We start from the raw sequence: 25,142 nt of genomic DNA on the forward strand, positions 1-25,142 counted from the left end.
ATACAATAGTCTACTCATTGATCAAGGAAACCTGAATTATGTTATGACGAGAATGACACATTACATGCTTCTAGTTTAATTTATTATACATGGTTAAAGAGGTTATATTATATTGTACATTATTCATGAAAGGTTTAATCGATCACCGGTTTAAATATTATTACTTGGGTAACAATAATGTATTACTAGATGCTGCTTATTGTTTATGATATTAAATTATATTTAAAATTCGTTGTCAACGTAATAATAGCCTATAGGATTACACACAAAGAATGTTTGAACGATTATCGGATTTAAATTAAATTAAATTAATTCGAATTATTTATAATATTAATTAAGTTTGACTTAATTGGATAAATAATGATATTCGAATTTACTAATATTAATTATGAAATTTATTTGTTAAACAATTAAGTGAGACTTAATTATTTATTATACATATAGGAATTTTGAATTAATAATAACTCCTAATTAGTTAAGAGTTATAATTCATTTTTTTATACTCTATATAATATCTCTTGTGTTATTGATTTTGAAGGCAATACTTTGATTAAGAAACCCTAACCACCAAGAAAGAAGATGGTGAGATTAAGAAGAAAGGATTTTGTGCTAGTACGCATTTAATTCGGGTTACAAAAATATCAACCCATTAAACTCAAAAAAATTATGGAACCCAACCGTATTAACTGTGTGATGGGTTGGGCCGGGTTGGTTTGGGTTGAGTTAATCGGGTTAATCTAGTTAATATATATACGACAAACACCAGATAACCAAATTTAATAAAATTATCACGTGTTTGCAGTGGTAAAATGATAAGGTACTGTTATTTAATTGTTCCGAGAAATAAAACTATCAAAAAGAAACAGGAAGAAGGGATTATAATATTATTTAAAAGCATGTTTATTATAACCTATCATCAATTATCTTCCAAATAGATGATTCAATATAGTAGGTTAAATAAGATAGGCGGAATACAAAAGAAACCAAAACCAGTACAAACGGGCGGGACTGCTGGAACCTGTAAGATTAGAAATGGGTTAGACTTTTGGAGCGTGGAGTGTAATAAATCTAAAATGATCTAAAATGAATTAGGTATGTATCGTAGAACGGGTTAGAGTTAAGATTTTATTTATTTAAATTTTGACCCAATCCATTATAAATTAAGGGCTGGGTTGGTTCGATTTTGGTGGGTTGGAGAACTCACGAGCAACCCTATTCTCAACCTTAAAATCAAATTTTGAAAAAAATAAAACAAAAGTTGCATAACATGTTGCAGAGGTTGCAAATCGTATTTTTTAAAATAAAATTTTAAAAAACATATTCTTGAAAATGAGTTTAAAAACGATAGTATTTTCATTTTTATTAAAATAAGAAATTTTTGAAAAAAACTCAAAAATTATTATCATAATAATTTAAAAGGAAACAACGCATAAACTGAAAGTAGTATCAAAAATCGAAAGTTTTGATATCCCGGCCCCATTTCCCTTATTTCAGATCCATTTTTATTCGTCTCCTCCTCCTTCCGATCTCAATTCTCTGCTCTCCTCCATCTACATACAAACTATAAACACATATACATACTCCGATCCGATCCACCTCAAATGAATCCTTTCTCGTCCGAGACGCGTCTCAGGTTAGCATAATTCAAATTCTAATTATAATTTTCTCTGTTTTTTTTGTTATTTCTAATAAATTGTAGGTATCTATTTTTTCTTAATTATTTTAACAATTTACAATTAAGTTTAATTTAATTGTTTCGTGCTTGTTTCTGTTATAATTTGATTTCTAGAGTTGTTTTAAGTCGCGGTAATGTATGAATGTAATCGTGTTTGATGAAGTGCTAAATTTAGTACTAGGGCTAGGTGATGCTGCGATGTTGTTCGTTTCTCATTGTTATAATTTTATTTGCTAATCTATTTCGCAGGAGCGTCGTTTTAAGATGATATTAGTTATTTTGCTAAAAGTGAGAATACTGCTAGATAATTTAGAGCCTTTTATAGCACTGATCTTATGACTTATCTCATCGTTGATTTTGTAAAAGTGAGTCCAAAGTAAAATACTTAAGATTTAGTGCTAAGACGTTCGTAACTTCTCATACCTTCGGTGATGCACTGATGCTGGCGTTATCTCATTGTTGAATATTAGAAGTGCGGTTATTGTGCTATAATATGTAGTGCTAAGCATGATTGTCACGTCGATAAGTGGAGGCGATGGAGGTCCAGTTTGTCGACTAGTCGACAAAATAGTAATAATATATTAAATAATATTTATCTTATATATGGGTTTCCAACAACAAAATTCTGACACTCCCATCCGCATATGTATATCAATCACAAAATAGATATGTTAATTATTTACATATCTTTTTCCCCCTTCCACGCACACACAGTTACCATACTGTACCAAACAAATATATAGACATATTACACTGCATGTATATTCATTTTAAATCAATTTAAACATACTTAAAAACACACACACACAAAGATATATAAACTGAGATTAGCATGTTGATTATGTCTGATGTTGAGTAGGTTTTTAGGTTTTTTTTTAATTATAAATTTTGATTGGATTTTGCACTTGTCAACCGACTAGTCCATAAGTCGAGCAAATTAGTCGACTGACTAGTCGACAATAAATACCTTATGTGATGCCGGTCTTATCCCATTTTTTAATTTGTAGAAGCTAAGTATTTTGTAAAAAGCGAGTATGTGCAACAATTATGAGATTTTCCAAGTACTCATACCTTGAAACTTCTAACTAATAAGGCTGTATGTTATACAGTATACTGAGTTGGTGTTTGCTTTAAGCTTTATGAAATGGATTTTATATGATTTAACATTAATTTACTTGGGTGTTTTTGTAGGTGAATTAATTAAAAATAGAATTAGGATTGAAACCTAAATTATAATAAGGAAAAGTGATGTAACGGAACTTAATGGCCCTTCTAAAATTTTACTTGCTTTTTCTTAATGCAGGGACATGATTCGGGCTATACGTGCTTGCAAAACTGCGGCAGAAGAACGCGCTGTTGTAAGAAAGGAGTGTGCTACTATACGTGCTTCAGTCAGTGACAATGATAATGATTATAAGCATCGAAATCTTGCAAAACTCATGTTCATTCACATGCTTGGTTATCCCACACATTTTGGTCAAATGGAATGCCTGAAACTAATTGCAGCTCCCGGTTTCCCCGACAAGAGAATAGGATACCTAGGGCTTATGTTACTGCTTGACGAAAGACAAGAAGTTCTAATGCTGGTCACAAATTCACTAAAACAGTATCCTTTCAACTACTGTCTTTGAACAAGTTTATCTTTCATATTCTTCTATATTGCTGTTATATGTGTTTAATATATTATTCTTATATGGTGATCTTAACTTATATTTAGAGATCTTAATCACACGAACCAGTATATTGTGGGACTTGCTCTTTGTGCATTAGGGAACATTTCTTCTGCAGAAATGGCTCGTGATCTCGCACCTGAAGTTGAAAGGTTGCTGCTATTTCGTGATCCAAATATACGGAAGAAAGTGAGTCATATTACAGTATAATTTTAGGCCTGGGGCCAAGATGAATGTATTCCTACTGATACATTGTTACTTCTTGTATTCTATTTCCTGTTACTATCCTGGGAGGTTTATTGGTTTTTTGATGATTACCTATGTGGTATTGTTAACTAACAAGTAAGATCTTGATTTTTTTTTGTGATTTTCTCTATGAAACACTTATCAAATACTACATATGAACTATACCTCCTACTGGTTTCCTGATTTCTCTTATGTTATTTGTGTTACGTGGTTATGTATTACATTTTAGCTTTGATGTTGGGAACTTGATGGTGAATTCTTATAGTTAAATTAATATTTCATGCAACTCTTAGGTATAACAAAGCACACTTTTGTATGTTTAGATAGTGGATAAATATAAGTTCTTCTTGATATGTTCTTTGGGAGTCATTGCACATATGGCATCAGTAAAAGCAAATTGTTTTTTTCACGATTATGGTTTTTTGAGTTATGACTTTATATAATAAAAATATTAATTTCACACTTTATATTTGTTTGGAAGTCTAATTATGCTATTGCATTCACTTTCTTATTTGTAGATGTTATTCTCCCTCCCTCTCCCTCTCTCTCTCTCTCTATATATATATGTATGTATATATGTATGTGGTAAAGCAGTATGGTAACTTACAAATCCTCATAACTTACATTTTTACGGTGTTTTGGTTATGTATATCATCATAGCAGTTTATCACTTTAGTTTGTTTTGATGTAGGCAGCATTGTGCTCTATAAGGATTATAAAGAAAGTTCCTGACCTTGCGGAAAATTTCGTAAATTCTGCTGCTGCCTTGCTTAAAGAAAAGCATCATGGGGTACTGTTAACAGGAGTCCAACTTTGTACTGATCTGTGTAAAGTTAGTCCTGATGCCCTTGAATATATTAGAAAGGTATGCATGTTCTACCTAATATCTAAAGCACATACACTAATCGTCAAATTAGTTATTAGTCCCATTGAGATATTACAGTAACTCAAATACGCAATTGCTTTTGTTATTTATTGTAAGCTTTGGGACTTATAGTGATACAATGACTAATGAATAGCCTTGCCTTAAACTTTATCCCGCACATTGACGAGATAGGATGGCTCATCAATTGGGTTACTATAAATTTACACAAACCTCCTTTAATACTCTAAATTTTATCACTATATACCTGTTCTTGTAAATACCTGTGCTTAATTATGTAGCGGACCTTGCCCCTATAATAATTTTAGATACTTCTTAAATCTGCAATTAATTGTTATTGTGTGGGTGATTTTCTGGTGTTTATCCTTGCATTCGCGTGTCCTGTGTATAGGAGTCTGTGTAGGCAAGAAATATCAGTTTGAATGTGGGTCCCCCGTTTGAGATATGTAAGTGGATTATATAGCTGATATGCTTTTGTTAGCTAGTCCTCACTTGTGGTTATTTAAATAGGAAATGATCTAGAACAATCTTCTACAGCTTGTTTGACATTGTAGTATTTGTTGAATATAATCCTTAAGTTTTTCATAGTTGTTACTGTTTTATTCTGTTCTAAGATCTGATCTGCTGGTTCGAACAATATAGTTCTGATAAGCGTAATTTTTCCATGTCTTTGGAATTTTAAATTCACGTGCCTATCCAGAGGTGTACTGAAGGTTTGGTCAAGCTCCTAAAGGATGTTGTGAACAGTCCATATGTGCCTGAGTATGACGTATCTGGGATTGCAGATCCTTTTCTTCATATAAGATTACTTAGGCTTTTGCGCGTCTTAGGACATGGAGACGCTGATGCTAGTGATTGCATGAACGACATTCTTGCTCAGGTTTGTTTCCTTATATTTTATGAGTTTGACATTTCGTAATTCTAATTTATGAGGTTGTTGCAATATGCTAAGAAGCCAGAGGGTGACTGCACCCGAATGAGTCATCTTTCTAGAATCATGAAGATGATGTGCTGCATTTAGTTATAAATGTCTCTTGTGATTATGCATACTAACTACTAAGTAAAACTTTCTCTCTTTTTTTACTACCAACGGCCAAGGTAGACAAGCATATTAATATTACTATGTAAAACAATATTGTACTTGAAATTAATGAATGAAATTCTACTATATGAAAAATATTTAGATTGATGGATATCATGAATCACATCCTAATAACTGTGTATATGAATGTCTTTTATGGTCTAACTTAGCAATGCCAAGTCCATGATATGACAGAATTTTACATTGTTTCCATGCTTAATCTTATAGGTTGCGTCAAAAACCGAGTCAAACAAAAATGCAGGAAATGCAATTCTTTATGAATGCGTTGAAACTATCATGAGCATTGAAGATAATAGTGGCTTACGTGTGCTTGCTATCAATATTTTGGGAAGATTTTTATCAAATCGTGACAATAATATCAGGTCATTCTCTGGTTCTTTCTCTTATTTACATTTACCTTTGGATTTTCTGTGCTTACTATTTATTCTTTTACGTCATTGTAGATCTGTTCAACTGCTACAAGGTTGCACTGTGATTGTGTAGTCATAGGCTGTCTAGTTGTTTAGATTTGACATATTTAGCTATATGCATGGATAATGTTTATTGTTCTTGTATTGGTATCCTTTTGCAACTTCCCTTTTTAAATGCTGCAATGCCCTATATTTGTAGGGAACTTTTGGATATATGTATTAACTACTTCCTTCGTCCCTCCCAATTTTTTACATTTGGGTTGGGCACGGAGGTAAGAAAGGAGAAGAAAGTGAGTTGAAGTGGGTAAATTTGTGGGACCCATCAATATCTAAGTAATAGATTATTAAGGTAGAGGAAAATAGTGGGAATTTGATGTATTTACTTTTTTAGAAAAGTTTAGAAAGGTAAAGAATTGAGAGGGACATCCCAACACAGAAAATGTAAAGAATCGGGAGGGATAAAAGGAGTATATAATAGAGATTAGAGATTTTATTTTGAGTCTATTAAGTAAGGTAAGTTAGGTACAAGTGATAGGAATATTTGACAGAAATAATAAATAAATGCATTAAGCTTTTTGATATAAAAATATGGAGTAAGAGTACTAGTTATCAGTAGTATATGCTGTCATAATTTTTTGACATTTATGTATTTTTAAATGGTTTATGTTAAATATATGATCCTATAGGGGCCTTCCTCTAACACCTTAAGGTTTTAGATAAGCCGGTTACTCATCATGGTATCAGAGCTTAGGCTGGCGGGAGATAAGGTTCGATTCCCAGCCACCCGAGTGAGGGGCAGTGTTAAATATATGATCCTATTGGGCCTTCCTCTAACACCTTAAGGTTTTAGATGAGCTGGTTACTCAACAGTTTAGTATACATGAACAAACATATCCTCAAGGTCGTGCTTTTGGCTTCTTTGGATCATCAATGAGTCAGCTAGTAATTTATATTGCTAAGCATTTGTTCACCTTTCCCCTTTTCATCGTTGTGGTTTTTTCTATTCTAAAATAGTAAGAGTACTAGTTCTTCCTTATATAACTACCTGTCTGCTTGGGGTTTGAGCGATTTACTTTATTGCACAGTGAAGAATTACAACCTTTTAATCTTAAAAATGATCCATGTAGGCTTACACTTGCTATTAATTACGATTAGTTATAGATTTACTATTTCAGGGTTGTACCGTGAAATGTGAATTCATCCAGTAGTCAAAATAACTTGCGTGCTCCCGTCAAATATGTCACCTAATAAATTATTCCACAAGCTTGTCACCATATATTTGAGGGGCTATTTAGAATATTATGTGGCACAATAGTGATCTTAATTTTCCATTTGATCCACTTGTATTTTCTATTGACCAAGAGTTGGTGTTTTTAGCAATCACATTAAATCCATTTATTACTAAAAAGATGCTTTATTTGTAAAGTAAATAAATGAATCTGGCCAAAGTTATATCAATAAAATTTATAATATATATTAAATTTACTATAATAAGTGAATGTGGACAATGTAAGATTGTGGAATACGTAAAGTTAAAAGCAGTACCATTACCATACATGAGCATTGTTATGTGTACAAGAACATGAATTGATATACGATACACGATCACTTCTCCTTGTGCAATTTCAAGAGCCACAGTCTTCACACATAGCTGATCCTTGCAAATACCATATTGCGAATACTATGTAGGTTGCAATTGGTAATCATTTTTGTTTTACAAAGCTAAAGATCTCAGTTTATTCCAGATATGTTGCACTGAACATGCTGATGAGAGCTATTACAGTTGACTCTCAGGCAGTGCAAAGGCATAGAGCAACCATTTTGGAATGTGTGAAGGTACAAACTTGCTCCGCTTTTAGCACTACAAAATATAAAATATGGAAGAAGTTATTATTCTTACTGGACTTTCGGTGAAGTTTATGGGTTTTGCTGCATCTGGAATTCAAGTTAAATTTTAATTACGAGTGGAACTTTTAGTAAATTATCTCAGATTAGCACTTACAGATGGTGAGATCCAATGTGGCATATGTCAACATGTTGCAGATTGAAAGAATACAGAAGCATTTATTAAAGAAAAAAGTCTAGAAACTGGCATTAGCTAACTCTCAACTACCTAATTTTCAAATCCTGGCTGGTTTAGTTAGGAATCCCAGGTCATCTCTTGTAGGTTGTACCCAAAAGCTACTTGTTTAGAAAAATATTCATAAAGCCTTTTGCTGTTTTATGTGCGAACAAACATACATATCGGTCATTAAACTTCTGTTATGATTTCTATTTTTTGTTTTTTGTCTTAGATGGTCATCTTGTATAAGTAACTTATATGGTTGACAGAAATGACATAGATCCTTCTGGACGGGTTGACTATCTATCGATCTTTTTTAACGTTTCCTGTTGCATAACTTTTTAAGACTGTCTCAATATTAATTCGTTATCTGTTTGCAATCCGGTCATGGAACAATGCATAGTTTGCTGTTTACATTGGCGTAATACCCGGTAAATCTTTTAACTTTCTGCTTATCCCTTTCCAGGATTCAGATGCTTCAATTCGTAAAAGGGCCCTTGAACTTGTCTATCTTTTGGTGAATGAGAACAATGTAAAGCTTTTGACAAAGGATCTTATCGATTATCTAGAAATAAGTGACCAGGAGTTTAAGGGAGATCTTACTGCTAAAATTTGCTCTATAGTAGAAAAGTAAGTTGAAGGTTCCTTTATGATTTTAGAAGATTCTATTGTTTTTGTTTAATGTGTGGTTCTGCTGTACTGCCCCTAAAGTGGCACCTAGTTTTTTACAGAAATCTATATTTTCCTGAGTAAATAAATATTATCAGTGATTGAGTTGATTACTTTTCGAACATTTAGTTTATCTTGTAACATTATCTGCTTCTTTTTTTGTGTAGGTTTTCACCAGAAAAAATTTGGTACATTGATCAGATGCTCCAAGTTCTGTCTGAGGTATGTGACTAAAAGACGTGTTATAGTCTCTCAAATAATGTGCCCTAGCAATAAGTATCATTGTAAATTACTTTGATATAGGGTATTTAGGTTAATTTTTTAAGGTTCAAGTAGTCTTTTGGAAACACGTTCTTCCTCACTTCAGATCAAACTAATTGTATAGGTTTAGGTTATTATAATTATCTTTAAGCACGTGTGAAGGTGTTAAACTTTAGTTAGTACGCCTTCGCAAATAAATGGACATACATTTCTCTATGCATGCGTTCCCATCTATGCCAGTTGCCAACATTTACAGTTGTTAGCTGTCTTTTCATGTATATACATGTATTTTTGGTCAATTGCCATTATCTTTGCAGTTCTATATTGCAATGCTTCAGGATTTAAATATTATGATAGTTACTTATATACGAAACTCAAAACTTTATGTGGCTTTTTATAGTTATAGTTTTACAGCATCTTTTTTCATGAACTTGTTTTATGCTCAAATTTTGAACCAAATTATCTATTCTAGTGTTGTACCAGTCTATTTCTTTTCCCTAACCCCTTTTTTCTATTAATTTACATTTTTAATTTAATTTATATTATGTGTAATTATTAATTATCTCTTTCTGTGCTTAGTAGGCTGGAAATTATGTGAAAGATGAGGTCTGGCATGCACTTATCGTTGTCATCAGCAATGCTTCTAATCTTCATGGTTACACAGTAAGGTTGCTATACAGAGCAGTCCAAAAGTCAGTAGACCAGGTATATAATTCATTGAACTTCAACTGGAAGTAACCATTATATTTTTATTTCTACACATACTCAAAAGGCTATTCTCTATGTTAATCAGGAAGTTCTTGTGCGAGTGGCTGTGTGGTGTATAGGAGAATATGGTGATATGTTGGTTAACAGTGTTGGAACACTGGGCATAGAGGAACCAATAACTGTGAGTTCTTGTTCCTCGAGATAAACCAATGTAATTTTCATCATGACAGTGGAAATAAGATCTACAACTTAAATGACAATTACGTAGATGTTGAGAAAGGGGCTCTTGGTTTGTTTTAGTATATACAATACCATTGCAATCTATGTGATTTGGTTTTTCTTTCTTTTTGAAGATATCCGTGTTTTGTCTTTCTTGTGATTAAATTCCCAGGTTGTTTGACCTAGCTTGCAGAAGTGCATCTTTTCTTCATGAAGATTTCTAGTTCTTTTGCAACATATCATTAAACTATTAAAGTTTTATACATTAAGTCTTACGATGTGCTATTGTATTAGTAAGATAAAAATATTGAATACTTGTTATATTTGGATATAACAGCTCGGTGGTGGATTTATCGCCTCCTTTATTTAGTGATGTTTTTTTTGTTTGGCCATTATAATTTAAAATTCTTACACCTCTGTTGTTTTTCACAGGTAACTGAGTCTGACACCGTAGATGTGCTAGAGACAGCCATTAAACATCATACCTCAGATCTAACTACTCGCGCAATGTGTTTAATTGCTTTGTTGAAGCTATCCTGTCGTTTCCCATCTTGTTCAGAGTATGTTGGTTTCTTTCTGTTTATGTACGCAAGATTTGTACTTGTTCAGCATTTCACTGCCATCAATCACACTCACCTGCTTATTATGTGATCCACTTGCTTGTGCATAGTTCCTTTCAACACTCTTGGAAACTTGCTCCTTAAATATTTATTAGATTACAACTTCAATAATAATTTTAGGTGCTATGTATCAGGACTTAGTTGTGTTTGTCCGTTTTGTGGTAATCCGCATCTGCTTATTAACAGGAATTTGTTTTACACATTTGTCTCGTGTTTTTTTTGTTTTGACCAGTAATTTAAAAAAATACTATTTATGCAACTAGAATAAATACAGCCCAATAAATTTATTCCATCCAAACTATGTAACGAAGCTTTGGTAGTCTTTGATCTTCTAAGATCGATCTGGGAATTTCACAAGTAGCCATTTCTGAACTTCTTCCTCTACTTAACATCATCTGGTACTTAGGGTGGCACCATATTGATTTTGACAACTCCACTAGGTGGTAAGAGTGAGATGGTGTGCAGGTAGCTGGAGGCAGGGATGGTTAAGCGATAAAAGTGGGAGAGTATATTATGGTCGTCCGTAGGGGGTACTGATAGGAGTTGCTGAGCGTAGGGTCTAGTATAGGGTATATGTTCTTCTCTGTTTTTGTGTAATCCGCTATGTTACTCGGACTCGGCTAGAAGAGTCCGACATGGACACATGTCCAAGTATCGGACTCGGCAACATTTTGAAAAATTTACATGTTTTTGGCCTAAAATAAGTGCCCAAGTCCGAGTGTCCATGTCCGAGTGTCGAGTGTCCGACACGGATACTCCAAGGTAAAATGAAGAGTCCGAGTAACATAGGTAATCCGTGTTTAAATTCTGTGCTTGTCATATGTCCCACCTGTCCTACTGATCGTTGTCCAATATTCCTATTCTATTGTATGCTATTAAATTATAAAACAAGTCCCTCTGTAGTTTTGTTTTCTTTGTTACCAAGACGACCTTGTAATTTATATATCAATGATAACTGAACATTGATTAATCTCAGGAGGATACAAGACATCATTGTCCAAAATAAAGGAAGCCTTGTGCTTGAACTTCAGCAAAGATCTATTGAGTTTAACTCTATTATTCAGAAGCATCAAAATATAAGGTATATTACTCAATACATATATCCAAGTTAATCTTTGTAAAGTTCTGAGATATATTTCTTGCTCTTAACTACTAGTGCTGTCTTGAACATTCTATGCTGGTATATTACAAGCCTACTGTTTTTCAATAAGTATTAATTTCAATTAATGTCTTTCTATGCTACTACTATCTTCAGGTCTGCTCTTTGCGAAAGAATGCCAGTTCTTGATGAATCAAGTTACAGTATAAGGAGGGCTGGTTCATTACCAGCTGTAGCTTCATCTTTACAAGGTTCAGCAGTCACTCTTCCAAATGGCGTTGCCAAACCCAGTGCCGCTCCTCTAGTTGATTTACTAGATCTAAGTTCAGATGATGCTCCAGTTCCAGCTCCTTCACAGGGCAATGATTTTCTTCATGATCTTCTTGGTGTTGATTTGTCTTCTGGTCTATCACAGGCAGGTAAGCTTCAGATTTATGTTACCTGATTTATGAGTGCTGTTTCCTGAACTACTTTATGTTCAAGAAGATAGAGCTCTTCGAGCAATTCCAAGAGCATTTCCCTAATTTTAATATAAAATATTGGATCGTAGTAACCTAAGACATTAATAGCTATTCTTATCTCCAACAACATTCCCTATATTCATCCCTTATTTTATATTTTATTATTAAAAGGCACCATTATTGCAAGAGGGTGAAGAGAGAGGAAGTGATTGTTTATAATCATTATTGTAAAATATAAGTTAGAAGAGGAGAGAGGTTAGCTAAAATAACTAATGGGAAGAGGATCACTAAGATCCTTTTGGATTGGTCTTTTTACCCCATATACCTTAAATGTTAGTTTAAGACTCCCAATAGCTAAGCTATTGGAGTTGCTCTTAAGCCGTAAAGTTGATCTGCCTTTATTTGAGCACAATATAATTTTGATGCCCATTATATGTATATAATATTTGTAATAGCTCTGGAGGATTTGGTATCTATTCTTTCCCGTGCTTTAAAGTTGAAACAATCCACCAAATTTTAGGTACAAACCAGACTCAGAAAAGTGGCACTGATGCCCTATTGGATCTATTGTCAATTGGAACTGCTCCAGCTTCAAGTAGCTTTTCTGCACTAGATGGTTTGTCTTTGGGTCAAGGTACTGATACGTCAATAAGTGCATTATCGGGATTAGCATCAACTTCAACAGCAATGCCTGCTACACAACCCTCATCTTTAGTTGGAAATTCTCCCATGGTGGATTTGTTGAATGGATTTGGGCCTTCTGAGCAAATCCAGGGTATATATCGTCACTACTAGTGCTTGAATTGTGCTTTGCTCTGGAATTTGTTTGCGAATATTAACAAATTCATTTTAACAGCGGAAGAGAATAATGCTGCTTATCCATCAATAGTTGCATTTGAGAGCAACAACTTGAAGATGACTTGCAATTTCTCAAAGCAACCTGGAAATTTACAGTCGACACTTATAGAAGCTAATTTTATCAACAAGTCATCCAACGTCTATACAGAGTTTATATTTCAAGCAGCAGTTCCAAAGGTTATATTAGTGAAAAATGAATACCTTCTGTGCATGTGGCCATTGTGATTTTTAGTGACCCGTGATATTTTATTGTTTTGATATCTAAACTTTACCAACTCAAGCTTATAAAAACAACTTACTATATCTCACACACTTTTGTATATTTGCATATACTGTAACCTTGTGTGTTTTGATTCACAGTTTCTTCAGTTGCATTTGGACCCTGCTAGCAGCAATACCCTTCCAGCAAGTGGAGATGGGTCAATCACACAAAAGCTACGTGTTACTAACAGCCAACATGGCAAGGTATGGGTTTGTAAGCAAGCAGCATTGGGTTTTGATTAACTATTTAGCTTAGAAATCTGTCTAGATCATTTTGAAACTACAATGATAGCAGTCTAATATGAAAATTTATGTGCTCCAATATTGGCTAACAATTATGTGAAGCTAAAACAGAAAGGGTACACTAAAATGTTCACACGATTTTTGTCAAAAAGAGATTGCCCATTAAACTATCTTCTCATTTTCAGAAATCCCTTGTGATGCGCATTCGGATAGCTTACAAATTGAACAATAAAGATGTTTTGGAGCAAGGACAAATAAGCAACTTCCCTCATGGTTTGTAAGCATTAATGGTTCACGACATGACGAGAAATGAGCATAAATTGTCTCCCCCACAGCTAAGTCTCTTTTTGAGCCTTCAGAGGTTTTCTAGTTATGTTTTGTTGGTTTTGTAATTTTTTATGATCTGATTCGGGGGCAATCGCTGTAATGGGTAGGAATTTTAGTTGGTTGAATGCTTTCTCTTTTTATCTCTTCCCTACAAAGTTTTTTTACATTGTGACGAGATATCTCTTACACAAGTGATTATATGACAAGAAATTTTGAGGCAGAGTGAGCGGCAGCGCATGTCATACGAACTAGAATTATTGCCAGTTGTATTACAGTATGTATAAAAGATTGTGTAAATTATTATTTAATTGTGAAATTGTATCATACTGTACGTTGCAAAGCCGAATTACAAGGTTTGTGTTTTTGATGCAATAAGAGCTTGTTGAGTGACTTCAACCAGGGATTTGATCAGTTAGTCAGCAATTCAATTTTTCTAGTTTATATCTCAAATTTGCATTCTCCGAGTAGTCGCTCCAGAACAAGAGTTTACTTTACATTTCCGCCAACCAAATGTACTAGAATTTGAGACGGTAATTCTTTCCCACCAAAGATACAAGATAGTTACCGTATGAATCAAGATAGATACTCATTGAAACTTAAAGCTGTCTGCTGCAAGTTCATTATATCTGATTATTAGGAAAAGATGACAATTGTAGTAGTAGTTCATAAGATAAATGTTTTAATATATCATTACAACAAAATTATCTGTTCTATCCTGCAGAATGTGGTCCCGATCCCCAACTTTATTTTCATATGTGGAGATTTTGTGTTTCCGCAAATGGAAGAAAAAGCTGATATGAAAATGTTTTATTGTCTACGAAACCAGACATTGGATTCTTCACATGTTATTTTCCAATAATTGTGATCCTGAAACTTCCCATTTTACAAGTCCTTGCACATAAATGGTAGGTAAGTGGTCATATTCCTATATGCAATTATGCTTTGTTATCAGAATTATCGACCGCTTACGTAGCCTCTTATTTTGCCCCCGAAATTCGTTTTTATAAATGGTCACTTGAATTTATTTATTTAAGTAGTCGCCTAAATTTCACTATTGACCGTCCAGAAAAAGGGGGATGTCTGGTCTCATGTAGTATATATAAGCCAATGTATTATCCAACTTCCGAGTAAATTGGGGTTGTTTTTGTCGCAGGTATCGATTTTTCGATATTAGTAGTTGGTGCTTGTACGAGTAGAATTGAATAATACATATACCTCATGGAAACGGTTATGAGTAATTATATTTATAGGTATGTTTTCTACTATTGAGGATTACAATAATAATACAAATAGGATGAAAGCTTGAAAGGAACACTAGAACCCCACAATGCACCGACTACGACACTTCCTCCCCTTGTCAACCAATGTTTAAAATTATTGGCAACAACAAGCTGAAGGGAGTATATACAAATTTCAACTTATTCATCATCACAATTCACAAGACTCCCTTCCACTACTTTTCATGGATCCCACGCCAATCATAAGCTCTCCGTACCCAGTTTTCTCAGGCCAGAAAAAAAGACAGAACACACTCTCCAATCTCCATACATGATATAGTACTTCCACTCTATTTTGTTACACCTTTTTCCCCTCTAGTGGGAGGCAAAGGTTCAGGGTTCGAATGATTCATGAGTTGAGGCAGCTTACCCAAAGGAAAGGACCCCTGAAACAAACTCATTCTTTCATTGTAATCTTAACAACTCTGGCATGTGATTTTACTTTATTACCTACACATGAGGTGTCATGATGCTTAATGACGATTCTATAAAACTTGCTGGTGGCATTGTCAAGAAACTTGTCCAGGCATATAGCAAGTGACTTAAAATTTAATGTGCAGCTCAGTAGTTGGTTTACATGATGAATCCACATGTTAGTTTTAACACCTCAAAGGCTCAACAAGGCACAAGTACCTTCTATTTTGCTATTAGACATGTAGAGCTAAACTTTCAAGAACCCAAGTTAGTCAGTTGTAGGCATACAAAATTAGAATTGAGATGGAAACAATTGTTTTTTTTTTTAAAAATCTTTAGAGTGATCGAGATTCTTTAATTTGAATGGGAAGATAAAGTGCATGTTTCTATCTTTCTAAAGGGTGTGTAAAAAGAAGCATCATTCACAGTAGTTTCCATCTTAAAAGAATTTAAAGAGTAAGAAAAAAGTTAAAGATCAAATAGAAATAGGCTTTAGTTAGATCAATGAAGAAAGCAAGAAAATGACAAAAAAAAAAACCCTATCTATCCTTCATGTAACCGGAGTTCTAATACTCCATGGAAAACTTACATTACTAGAAGAACTAACCATACGTGTATCTGCAGAATCTGGGAACTTATCTTTCTTAGGCCATAGCCAGATCTTCGAAACTGAAAAGCTCTCTCCTTTGCTTCTATTGTTAATTTTCTTACCATCAAAATCCCCATCACTTGAAAAATTACTATTCGGACCGACCTTAACTTTCACAGAATTATCTCTGCTACTGGAGCAAAAGGCCACTTGCAGCTCTGAGTTGCCGACAACATATTGAAATGATCCCATTGAGTAGCACCTTCTTGCATCCAAATTACTGTTACTTGGTTCTCCCATCTCATTACAACTGTTTTTACCTTCAACATTTGTGCTTCTAAATTTGCCTAGCCTCACCGGAAACATCCTCTTTTCACTAGCGATAGTAGTATCATGATCAGCTGGTTTTTGACCACGTGAAACACCAATACGAATACTTCCTGAAAACCCATCTTCATCTAATATTGAATCATCAAAATCAAAAACAGGATTTTCTATCGAAAACCCGGGAGAGAAAAGAGCCCCTCTACAAAGGGGACAAGTTGAATTTGACAATAACCATGTGTCAATACAATCAATATGGAAAGCGTGACTACACAAAGGAAGCAATCTTAGCTTATCATGCTCCGAGAATTCACATAGACAAACAGCGCAATCAAATGGTTCCTTCAAACCTTTTATTTCCTTGTAAAGAAACACAGGAAGAGCATCAATGAAAGTCTGATCAAGGCCTGAATCATGTAGGTTGAAGAGTTGTTGTAACTGCCTTCGAAAAGATTCGGAATTCGACATTTCAGGGTATCTGCTAGACTGAAAGTCTTGAGAGGAAGATCTTTTTCGAATGAGAAATCTAACAAACAAATGTAGGACACCACAGATGAAAAACATGACAGCTAGTATCACAATAACAATGAGAACTGCTGGACTAATTTTACTACCAGAGGATGGATTAGACTCTTTTTGGTAAGTAGGAGGTTGCACAATAGTTTGGCCCACAAGAACATATCTCTGCTTGATTCTATGTTGAATCAAACACATTTTAGCTACTATACTGAATCAAAACCAAACAATGTCATTCATATATAGCCTCAACTATCAAGAATTCAAGATTCAACTCAACTCAACTCATATAACATTAGGCAAAATTATATTCTTGGCTTCATATACAAGAGACCCTTTGAGTAACAAACACTATATGTATACAAGTAGATTTTCACTTCTATATGTTTAGAGAACATGACATTCTACTACTACTTAAGTTCAAAGTTTAATATTGAAAAGATTGAAGAGTGAACACTTGAAGAAGAGATGTGAGTTTAGCTTACACAAATGAATTTGGAGCATCTCCAAGTCTTGAAATATTGCTTCTGAGTGTTTGTGTGTATGTGTTTAAATTTGGACTAGGAATATGAGGGATGACAGAAAGGGGTTTGGTTTGAGTTGGTTTATAATTTATATAAGTTGTATTTGCATGTGAAAATGACTTGGGACTGCAACTGCCTTCCAATAAAAGCAGAGGTGTGCTGCTACAAAACTACAATGAACATAATACTAAACAACTTCTTGGTAATGAGTCTAATGACCAGGTTTTAAAAAATGCTAAAGATTTTAAAGATAAGAAATATTACTAATGATTTAAAAATTGGACAACCAAGTGAGACAAGAGAACAATGAGGAATGATTAATTATATTAATTTAAATATGAATACGAACACGAAAAACAAAACTACAAAAGTGAAAGCAACTCTTTATAAAATTTAAAATTTATGCTCACAAATACATCTCTATTTCACTTTTTGTCCAAAGATATGTAAGTTTTGAATGTTGGGCCTTGAAAATGAGTGTGTAGTTGGCAAAACTGGACTTAATATAAAGCAACTAACTTGAGCCTTAGCACAGTCTATTTGTTTAGCTAGACCAATAGTTTCATAAGGTATGAATGAATAGGTTATGAAATGAAAGATAAGATATTCGAAGGTTAATAACATCCATCGGCCCGCTGAGAAATATTAGACCCGAATTACAAAAAATTCAATTTATGAAAATAAACAAATATTAGACTCGAGTTACAAAAAATTCAATTTATGACAATATACAGATTATGTAAAAATAGACCGTGTTTATCACATTAAAAATTTGGTTGTTATTCCTTGATCACTCAATCCAGAGCCGCCAGATCAAACTTATGAGAACCGTTAAATATACTCTTAAAAATTATTATACAAAGAGTATAAAGTTCGAATCCTACTAGCAATATATTAAAATTATAATTAACAATATATAATGATAAAAATAACCGTAATATTATATTAGGAGTATGAGGTTTGAATCCCAATAACAATATATTAAAACTATATTTTATAATATATAATGATAAAAACAACCATGTATCGCACATGTTTTATACTAGTATAATTTAAAGGACGAAATGGATTTGATAATAGATGTTTTTTCATTTTGCATAATATTGTTAAAGAAAAGTAAAATTATAATATGACAATACATTGTAACTTAAAACTATGAAATTTATGATAGGATGCAATCTTCGTAAAAATCTTATTATCAGATGGAAATTTTTGATAGATTGCAATCTTAGTATGTTACAATATATAATAGACATCTGCGGTCATACAAGTAAAGAAAGGCGAGTCAATCTGTGGTTTGGCGGAAAAGTTTGTTTTAAAGTCAAAGTTAGTCAACTGAGTTTGTTACATCTAATGTGAGATAGGGAAACTTGTATATAAGGCTTGAGAGAACTACAAGAGAGAATAGCAGAAGATATACAAATATTTTGTTCTTAAAAGATTGTAAGTAATGTAGAGAGTTTCTCAGGTTCATCACTGTAAACACATTCATTGTGAAATAAGAAAAGTAAGTAGATTTCTGAATTTATCATGGTATCAGAGCCTCGATCACGGATCTAAGCATTCATCTTCATCACATCTGCACAGTTTCTCAAAGATTTCTGTTGAGATTGAGTTTTTTCTCCATTGGCACACAATTTGTTTGCTTATTTGCTGCAATGGCAATGTCTTACTCCTCCGCTGCTTCTGGATCTAAATCTACATCTTCAGGTTCTATAATTGACTGTAATCATCCATACTATCTCTCTTCATCTGATCATCCAGGTATGATTCTTGTTACTATTACTCTTACAGAGCATAACTACAGTCAGTGGTGTCGATCTATGCGAATTGCATTGTCATCGAAACTTAAACTAGCTTTTATTGATGGATCCTATGCTAAACCTGTATCTACATCACATCTGACTGTTTACTGGAATCGGTGCAATGATATTGTAATCTCCTGGATCCTTAACACTGTTTCACCTGAGATTCGACAAAGCATCATGTTCATGAATTCCGCTACTGAGATATGGTCTGATTTAGCCACTAGATTTGCACATACAAACATTCCTAAATTGTTCAATTTAAAGCGTGCAATTTCATCCTTAAGTCAAGATAACATGTCTATCTCAACCTATTTCACTCGATTTCGTGCTCTAAATGATGAATTGGAATCCTTATCTGAATTGCCTAAATGCTCGTGTGCTAAATGCACTTGCAATGTCAATGCAAAATTAAATCTCTACATGAAATCTAGTCTGCTCGCTCAATTTCTTATGGGACTCAATGAGTCATTTACTGTTACTCGAGGTCATATTCTCATGATGACACCACCTCCTTCCCCGAGTGAAGCATATGGTATCCTGTTACAAGAGGAGCATCAAAGAGAGAAATCAACTTCTGTGTTACCAACTACTGAACATTCATCAATGTCTGTCAAATAATACAATGAGTTTGGAAACATGAATGCTAAATCTCTTAAGAAAGTTACTTCTGATTTGTATTGTGATTACTGTCACACTCATGGGCATATCCGTGACAAATGCTTCTGTATTCACGGATATCCTCATTGGCACAAAATGTTTGGGAAACCTAAATCTAAATCAAAGAATTCAGTTCAACCTAAAGGAAAATGTCAGGCTCAGGCTCAGGCTTATAGTGTGCATATTGATAAATCTGGTGTCTCTTCAGTAATCACTGAGTCTTCTGAGATGTTATCAAAAGAATGTGCTACTTCTAATACTTTTTCTGAGAATTAGTGCAAGCAACTTATGCAGATGATTCAAGCTAGTATTAGAGAGATGACTCCTTCAGCTTCTACATCTGTTTGGCATCCTTCAGCAAATACAGTTCATGCTGCAGGTACAATCATGCACTTTGCTAGTTACACACAATATAATGGCTCAGAATCAAATGTTTGGATCATTGATTCTGGTGCCACAGATCACATTACATCAAATATCAGTCTTCTTACTGATATTCATGAGTTTCATTCTGATCTTCAATTGCCAAATGGCACCACTGCTGCTATTACTCATTTTGGCAAAGTTTGTCTGACTGATGAGATTTCTCTTGACAATGTGTTATGTGTGCCATCATTCACTTATAATCTGTTATCTATATCCAAACTTACTCAACAACTTAATTGTCCTGTATACTTTGACAATACAAGTTGCTTTGTTTAGGACCTTTCCTTGAAGACAACCAAAAAGATTGGTAGATATCAGGATGGTCTATTGTGGCGCCCTCCAAACCCGGGTCAGAAGTTTGGGGTCCACACACACACCTTAATTATAACCTGCTTATACCAATAATAAAGATAATAATAATATATGCAATGACCCTACTTACCAATCACCACGTACCGCAACAGGTTAAAGTATGCACACAAGCCAAACACACTAATATATTACAAACCGTTCAAATCCCAACTATTTCAAATTTAAACTGAGTATTAAACATTATTACAAACTTTTACAAACTTAAATTATTCCAAAAGAAGCCTACTAGCTCAGCTTTCTCAACCTGAACCCCTAGCTCTCGCGCTGGACTGGGGATCCTCTTTACCAACTGGTTCCTTTTTAACTGGAAAGAATATAAACAACATCGCACAAATGAGCTAACTAGCTCAGCAAGTCACAATGACAAAACTGAGAATAATGATCATCAGGTGAATATGTTTATGATATCAAGTGAACAATGGATTATGATTTAGAATTGGATATTATACTTTTAATTTAAAAACCAAGGTTAGGCTGCTGATCAGTCACGCACTAACCCCGAGCAAGGCACACAACATTGCTCTAACTACTGGATCCAAGGCACACATTGGCCTAACTTGACCATTATATGGTCTGACCACGAATCTGGTCCACAATTTTATAAAAACAATCCAATTCTAACATAATAACAGAATATGCAATAGTAAACAATAACCGAAATCATTAACAATAATAAATATTTAACAATGAAAGGGTTTCAATCCTTGTAAGGATCAATAAGGCAATTTAAAAACTTGGATGCTGGGTAATGAAAGAATTGGATAACAAAGGAATCAACGTTTCAAGGTTTCAAGGATTCGATCTTTCAAAGTATAAGATACCATGGGTTGAGTATATAATAGTTCATTTCAGTGTTTGGTATTTAGTTTGTATGTATTTGTTGAGTAGTATCGTAGATTTGTGGTTCTTGTTTGGGTATACAATAATCAATGGATTAGAAAGAATATGATTCATGGCTCAAGGACAATAACTGAAATCAGGATTTAGGTTTCTGTGCTTCAAAGCACTTGCAATATCACAGGATTATCAAGTACTACAATATCTCGAGAAAGTTCAGAACACTTGCCTGGTATTAGCTTACTACACTGCACTCGCTTCCAATCACAACCGTTTTACTCCTCAACTACCTGTTTCCCTTTCCTACATCTTGCCTCTTCTGCTCACATATCATAAGCATCTATCAATAATTTACTCATGGAATTCTATTCAACACATATTTCTATCTACACTTCGTTTTACCCAAATCCGATTAACGGATTGAAAGTTATGCAATAATCAAGTAAACACCGAATATATAGACCGATAGTCAATTAACAAGTCACATGTAGCACATAATACATCACGTAATCAATGATATATTATTTATAAAGAAGTCTCGAGTCATAAATAGGCTTTCTGGTATTTAAAATGATTTTTAAAACATTTTTCGGAATTAAAACGGGTCGTTGGATCAATTTCGGGTTAATAAACAGGGTTCGGTTGGCCCATTCTGGCTCCGAAATAATTTTAGAATAATTATCGAGCCTTGGAAATAATTTAGAATAATATTTTAAAGCTCGAAACTATTTTTCAGAATTTTTAAATCATTTTTAAATAATTAAATCTAATTAAATAACTAATTAAAATCAATTAAAAATTAATTAAATCAATTAATTTTCGAATTAATTGACCAATTAATCAATTATAAATTAACTGAAATTAATTAACTAATTAATTTAGATTTATTTGTGAATTAAAAATAATTTTCAGAATTAAAATAATAATTTTTAGAATTTTCAAAAATTAAAAACGAATTTTTATAATAAAAATAAATAGGAAATATGATTTTTAAACATTTTATAAACAGGAATCCTAAATTTGCAAAGTCTGGAAACTTCAGGGACCTAACTGTATCGTCCCCAAAAGTCCAGGGACCAAACTGCAATTTTACATCCCGTCGCCGGAAAACAGTCGGGTTCGCCGGAGAACACGATTCCGACCTTCTCACCTTACCACAAGCTCCAGATCACATCTACAAATTACCAGGAATACAATCATGCAATCAAAACAACCTAACAATCCCTGAGTTGGCCGAAATTTGGCCGTGAAGTTTTCCAGTTTCCGGCAAACATCGGAAAACTTCAAAACACAACTCCCTTCTCTACAGACCTCGTTGGTTCATGAAACTTATACGACTAGATTGCAAATTTCACAGAGAACACAACCCACTATAACACAACATCAATCTATCACAGAATAAGAAACCCCCAAATTTCAATTAAGAACATTCATACGGGTTATAAACCCTAATTTTGAAATTCGAAAATTAAACCCACTTTTGAGCATGTTATTGAACTCCAAATCAGATGTATGACATATGAAAATCATCAGGAAAACAAGCTCTACAACATGCAATCATCAAATCATACAAACAATCATCCGAACAAAAATTCATATTTTTAATAAAATAAATTCAAAAATAAATAAATTTTTAGAAAAATAACCTTGATTTCTGCAGTGAAACAAAGCTCAGAATCTGATAGAACACCTTAAATCCTTCGTTTTGGTAACTCAAGCTTTGAAAACAGAGATCAGTAACGCCTTCGTTTTGCTGTTTGATTCTTAGAACAGTTTATGTAATTAGGGCTTTTCTATGAAAATTATATAATTATCTGTCTGCAAATGATTTTGATACGAAATAAAATACGGTAAAAGGCTATTTATAATTACGGAAAATTAGTATCCCGCTGGATCATTCCCGATATAAAACGGTACGTTTATTTGTAAAAACTGATCCAAACGGTATCGGTTTTCGGGATAATTATCCAAATCAGTACAAGTTGTACTGCGGTCTTGGTCTCAGCGCCTGGTTACACGTATTACGAAGTGATAATTGGGATAGTTTAATAAAAAGCTCCCGTTTATCGAAAATACGGGTTTTATTGATTTACCGAAACGAATATTGCATCGAAAATGTTGCGCCGGGACCCGCGCAGGACAAACCGTAAGCCGGATCGAAAAAGTCGAAACATGGAATATGCTCGGAATATTACAATTAGGTTAGGAAGGAGTTCTCGAAAGAGTTTCGGGTTCCAAAAACGTAACAACGGTTGACGTCGGTTGGTTCCCGTTTTTATAAAATAGATTTTAATTACCCGGAAAAAGATTTTAGAAATTTCATATGATTCTTATAAATCCATAAACCAACATAAAAATAATTAGGAAGATATGACAATTATCTATATTTTATTTTGGACATATAAAAATTAAAATACTCAATTAATATTATTTTAAAATATTCAAGTACAGATAACACTTAACAATTAGCTCATAGAATAGATACTGAACACACATAATAATTATATAATAGAAAAAATAATTACACGATATATCCCGGATATTACATCTATACCTGGTTCATCCAAGCATACTTCCTCTAATTACAGCCCAATGTCACTCTACAATTATTTCTACTGAAGCATTTACACTTTGGCATGCTAGACTTGGTCCTCCATCTCTCTCTGTCATGAAGTTACTTCCTTCTACTTTGTTCTCTGATGTAACAGACCTTAATAAATGTGATACTTGTCACCTGGCTAAACAAACAAGGTCTGTATTTCCTCTTAGTTCTACTGAATATGAGAACTTATTTGACCTAATTCATGTTGATGTTTGGGGGCCTTATAGGCATAAGACTCATGGTCAATGTTCTTATTTTTTGACCATTGTTGAAGCCAAATCAAGAGCTACCTGGACTTATCTGTTTGTAAATAAGAGTCAAGTTCCTGAGTTACTTTCTTCTTATTTTTCTTATGTTCAAAATCATTTTCACACATCTGTCAAGATATTGCGCTCTGATAATGGGACATAATTTGTCAATAGAACTCTTCATAATATCTTAAACTCCCTTGGTATTCAACATCAAACTAGTTGCTCATATACCCCACAACAAAATGGAGTAGTTGAACGTAAACATAGAGCTTTACTTAACACTTCCAGAGCTTTAAGACTTCAAGCATCTTTACCTTTATCTTTTTGGGGAGACTGCATATTAACTGCTACATATCTACTTAATAGAACTCCTCCTTCTCTTCTACATGGCTATACTTCTTATGAAATTTTATTTCGAACCAAGCCAGATTATAGTCATCTTAAGATTTTTGGCTCATTATGTTATGTCACAAAACATGATCCTCATAAAGATAAATTTTCTGATAGAGCACTCAAATGTGTGTTCTTGGGGTTACCTATTGATCAAAAGGCTTATAGAGTGTTATACTTGGATAGTAGGAAGGTTTTCACCACCAGGGATATTGTATTTGTAGAAGATGTTTTCCATTTTCAACAATTGTTCACTCCCTCTTCTACTTTATTATTCCCTACTGATTGTCCTTTAACTGAAGATGACACTGTAATCCCTATTATGACTCATCCTTCTCTGCAGCCTGATAATATTCATGTCTCTTCTGATCAATCTAATCC

General features: G+C 33.7%; 3 protein-coding genes across 3 annotated transcripts; 2 read left to right on the forward strand and 1 right to left on the reverse strand.

Annotated features, from left to right (window-relative positions):
* The first annotated feature begins 1,448 nt into the window (after positions 1-1,448).
* LOC141672487 (AP-1 complex subunit gamma-2-like) lies at positions 1,449-14,120 on the forward strand. Its single transcript, XM_074479106.1, has 18 exons — positions 1,449-1,633; positions 2,979-3,281; positions 3,393-3,534; positions 4,283-4,456; positions 5,175-5,354; positions 5,784-5,938; positions 7,732-7,822; positions 8,515-8,678; positions 8,885-8,939; positions 9,561-9,683; positions 9,772-9,867; positions 10,338-10,465; positions 11,502-11,606; positions 11,781-12,043; positions 12,606-12,860; positions 12,942-13,120; positions 13,304-13,408; positions 13,633-14,120. The coding sequence occupies exons 1-18, from the start codon at positions 1,602-1,604 to the stop codon at positions 13,726-13,728; spliced, it is 2,646 nt and encodes an 881-aa protein (XP_074335207.1). The 5' UTR covers positions 1,449-1,601; the 3' UTR covers positions 13,729-14,120.
* A 1,813-nt stretch (positions 14,121-15,933) lies between these two features.
* LOC141672495 (RING-H2 finger protein ATL46-like) lies at positions 15,934-17,615 on the reverse strand. The gene has a single exon (XM_074479117.1). The coding sequence runs from the start codon at positions 17,090-17,092 to the stop codon at positions 16,016-16,018; it is 1,077 nt and encodes a 358-aa protein (XP_074335218.1). The 5' UTR covers positions 17,093-17,615; the 3' UTR covers positions 15,934-16,015.
* Positions 17,616-19,076: 1,461 nt separating this feature from the next.
* LOC141712440 (uncharacterized) lies at positions 19,077-19,844 on the forward strand. Its single transcript, XM_074515378.1, has one exon. The coding sequence runs from the start codon at positions 19,077-19,079 to the stop codon at positions 19,842-19,844; it is 768 nt and encodes a 255-aa protein (XP_074371479.1).
* The last annotated feature ends 5,298 nt before the right edge of the window (positions 19,845-25,142 follow it).

Source organism: Apium graveolens, chromosome 1 (genome assembly GCF_009905375.1).
Source record: "Apium graveolens cultivar Ventura chromosome 1, ASM990537v1, whole genome shotgun sequence".
In the NCBI taxonomy this organism is placed as follows: Eukaryota; Viridiplantae; Streptophyta; class Magnoliopsida; order Apiales; family Apiaceae; genus Apium; species Apium graveolens.